Raw genomic sequence first — 2,794 nt, 5'->3', positions numbered from 1 at the left:
CATTCCCCATGCAAAGAGAGGGCAGGAAGCAGGGCACAATTGCTTCAGCACCTCAAAGTGAACCTCCCTCCCGCAAAACAAAAAATCCTTTCACCCCAGACATGCTACGCCCTAGCACTCCTCCCTGTTCCATGCTCCATGTTATGCCTGGCAGATTTCAAAGGGGGAGAAAGAGAACAAGCCATATTTCAGAGAAACTTGCCTCAAGATCTGCCAGGGCTGTGCTACATTCGCATGAACAGAATCAAAGTATTTCTTCACACAGGAGAAGAACTCAAATTTGCTAAGTACTGAAGTCAGAGAACTTACTGTAATACCCCTGAACTGCTCCCCCAATCAAAAAAAAAAGTTTTGGGTTTTTTCTTTAGTCTAGCCAAAATAGGATGCAAAGGAGCCACTTCATTTTTACCCACTGAAGCAAATAGGTTGGTTAATGTTATCACCATGAAAGTAATGTTTTTGTTTCAACTATCCAAAGCCAGAAAGTTTCTAATATTTCATTAAAAGTTGATCAAAAAAATACTGCATGCCCTTGATCTGAACTTTGATCTAGCAAAGGGCCATGTGGGAAGAGCGAGAGTTTCAAGATGCATTTTTGGAACTATATTTCTTCTGATAAACAAAGATTATTAAAATATGGCATTAACTGAATACAAAACAGGTCAGAAGTCAAATTCAAAGCCTTTGGGCTTTACATGTGCTGGGGGAGGGAGCATTAAAATCAAGTCTGCTCCGACATGCTGCAATTGCAGCATGTCAGAGCAGACATCCTGCACATCTACAGGTACCTTACAGCAAAAAAGATGGAGCTCATAAGAAGGAATTCCAAATACCCACCTTTAAGAAAATCTGGTTTAACTTTTCATGGAAGAAGTCATATGTAGGAAAAAAAAACTTGTGGAAAAGGGTTACTTCAAGACCCCCAATTAATTTCCTCAGTAACATAAGAAAAACTTGAGTACCTAAACCCACAGCAAATCAGCATACATATTATAATGTCCCATACTGCAAATCTGAAGTCGCTGGAGATTTTGCATGCATGCATGCATGATGATGATAATTTTTAGTTTGGCAAACCCCTGTTTCTCATATCAAAGGAATTACATGTTCTTTTATGCTGTAGCATGAACAAGACCAACTGAATTGTTCTTTAGAATTTTCTATGCAGTAAAACAAACTGAAATCTGCAAAATAAATATATTACACCCAATATTATGAGGCCTCAACCTAGAATTGTGGGGGAAAAAAAATTGGTTGCTTGCAGACATTAAAAAAAAGCCTGGTGCGTCACTTTAAACTCAGCATGCTCCCAAGCTGAGCCCAGCACATAACCAGAACAGGCTGCGCATTAGCTGGATCTGGCTCACCTAATGTCTGTATAGATAGGGAGTTTTTAGCGGGCCGTTTTATCTAATAGCTGATTGCATCAACTATTGGATAAAAGCACCAAAAAGCCCTGCTGAAGTGCCCAGTCTATACAAACCCCTGTGGAGCTGGGTCAAACTAATGTGCTGCTACTTCTTGTAAAGCCCTCCCCACCACATTGTCTGCATGCAGCCATTAACTACAGCAAAAAAGATGGAGATCAGAAGGAAGAATTTCAAATATCCACCCTTAAGGAAATCCAATTAAAAAAAAAATCTCTGCCGTGAACCAATTCAGTATAGAGCTTGCAAGACAACATTTATATCAATTCTTCACCATCTAAGTAGAACGTGCACTTCATTACCCTTTTTCATAAATACCCATTTTAAACTCTTTTTCTGCTTACCATGTAAACATGAAGTGAACAAATAGAACCAAGAGCATAAAAATCCAAGATTTCCTACAATCAGATTGATAAAGCCTATATAGAAATCTACTTGCTACAAGTTCTCACTGACAAGTTTAAACTACAAACAGGTCCTTTATATGTTTGTCATGTTCGAGTAGATGAAACTAACCTTTCTTTGTAGGTGCATCTTGCACAGACAAGGTAATGAGCTTCTGATTAGCTGGCAGAATAGGACGCTCAGACTCTGCCTGCTTCCGCTTCATTTCACGATTGAACTGCCTTCTCTCAGCCCAGGTTCGAAATTTTTTAACTGTAACTTGTTCAAAATCAAAACGCTTTTCAAGATACTGTCTAAAATCCTCAAGGTCTAGGAAAAAATATTCAAATAAGGTTATTAGTGATGCAAGAGAGTTACCTATGGCTTTGCAATGGCATGATTAACAAAACAAGCAGTACATAATTCATATACTCACACATTAGAAGAGCAACAATTCATTTCTCAAAAAAGGACAACCCTCCCCCCATACCATAATACCCATTTTATTTATTTCCCCCACTTAATGCAGTTCTGTTAGTTCCCACAGAAAAGAGGCAGAAATGGCAGCAACTGCACAGAGTTTAAGATGCTAATTTTAACCTTTAAAGTATTAAAGGGTTAAGGCAAAAGAAAAAGTTAAGGTCTAGTCTCTCCTATATGAAATAGTTGCAGACGTAATGAGTGGGAAACAAGAGTTCACATCCCTGCCAGATTTAATAAGAGAGTAAGAGAAAATTGCTGGCAGAGCATATCCCTATGAGGAGTTTTATGAAATGTACTTCCCCCAGAAATATACTGTCCTAACACGGTGTGCAAGATCCTAGATTTCTTTTTTAGCTTAGTCTTTTAGGGGAAAAATAGACTGCACAAAAGGTAGTAAAGGGCTAATCATCATAAGAAGCATAATGGTAACTTTATAAATCAGTCAAATCTTTAGACACACACAGTCTTATAATTTAAAGAGATATATATATATATAGATA

General features: G+C 38.0%; 1 protein-coding gene across 2 annotated transcripts in view; it reads right to left on the bottom strand.

Moving 5' to 3' along the window:
* The window catches only part of DGCR8 (DGCR8, microprocessor complex subunit), a 33,636-nt gene that overhangs the window by 16,158 nt on the left and 14,684 nt on the right, over positions 1-2,794 (bottom strand). For both annotated transcript variants that reach the window (XM_019506996.1, XM_019506995.1), the window contains one exon: positions 1,944-2,141. In XM_019506996.1, the coding sequence (XP_019362541.1) occupies positions 1,944-2,141 (198 nt within the window). The remainder of the gene's footprint in view (positions 1-1,943; positions 2,142-2,794) is intronic.

This window comes from Gavialis gangeticus, unplaced genomic scaffold, assembly GCF_001723915.1.
Source record: "Gavialis gangeticus isolate Ggan-Ray unplaced genomic scaffold, GavGan_comp1, whole genome shotgun sequence".
Classification (NCBI taxonomy): domain Eukaryota; kingdom Metazoa; phylum Chordata; order Crocodylia; family Gavialidae; genus Gavialis; species Gavialis gangeticus.
Note: the sequence above shows the minus strand (reverse complement) of the source record. Positions and strands in the feature narration are given on the sequence as shown.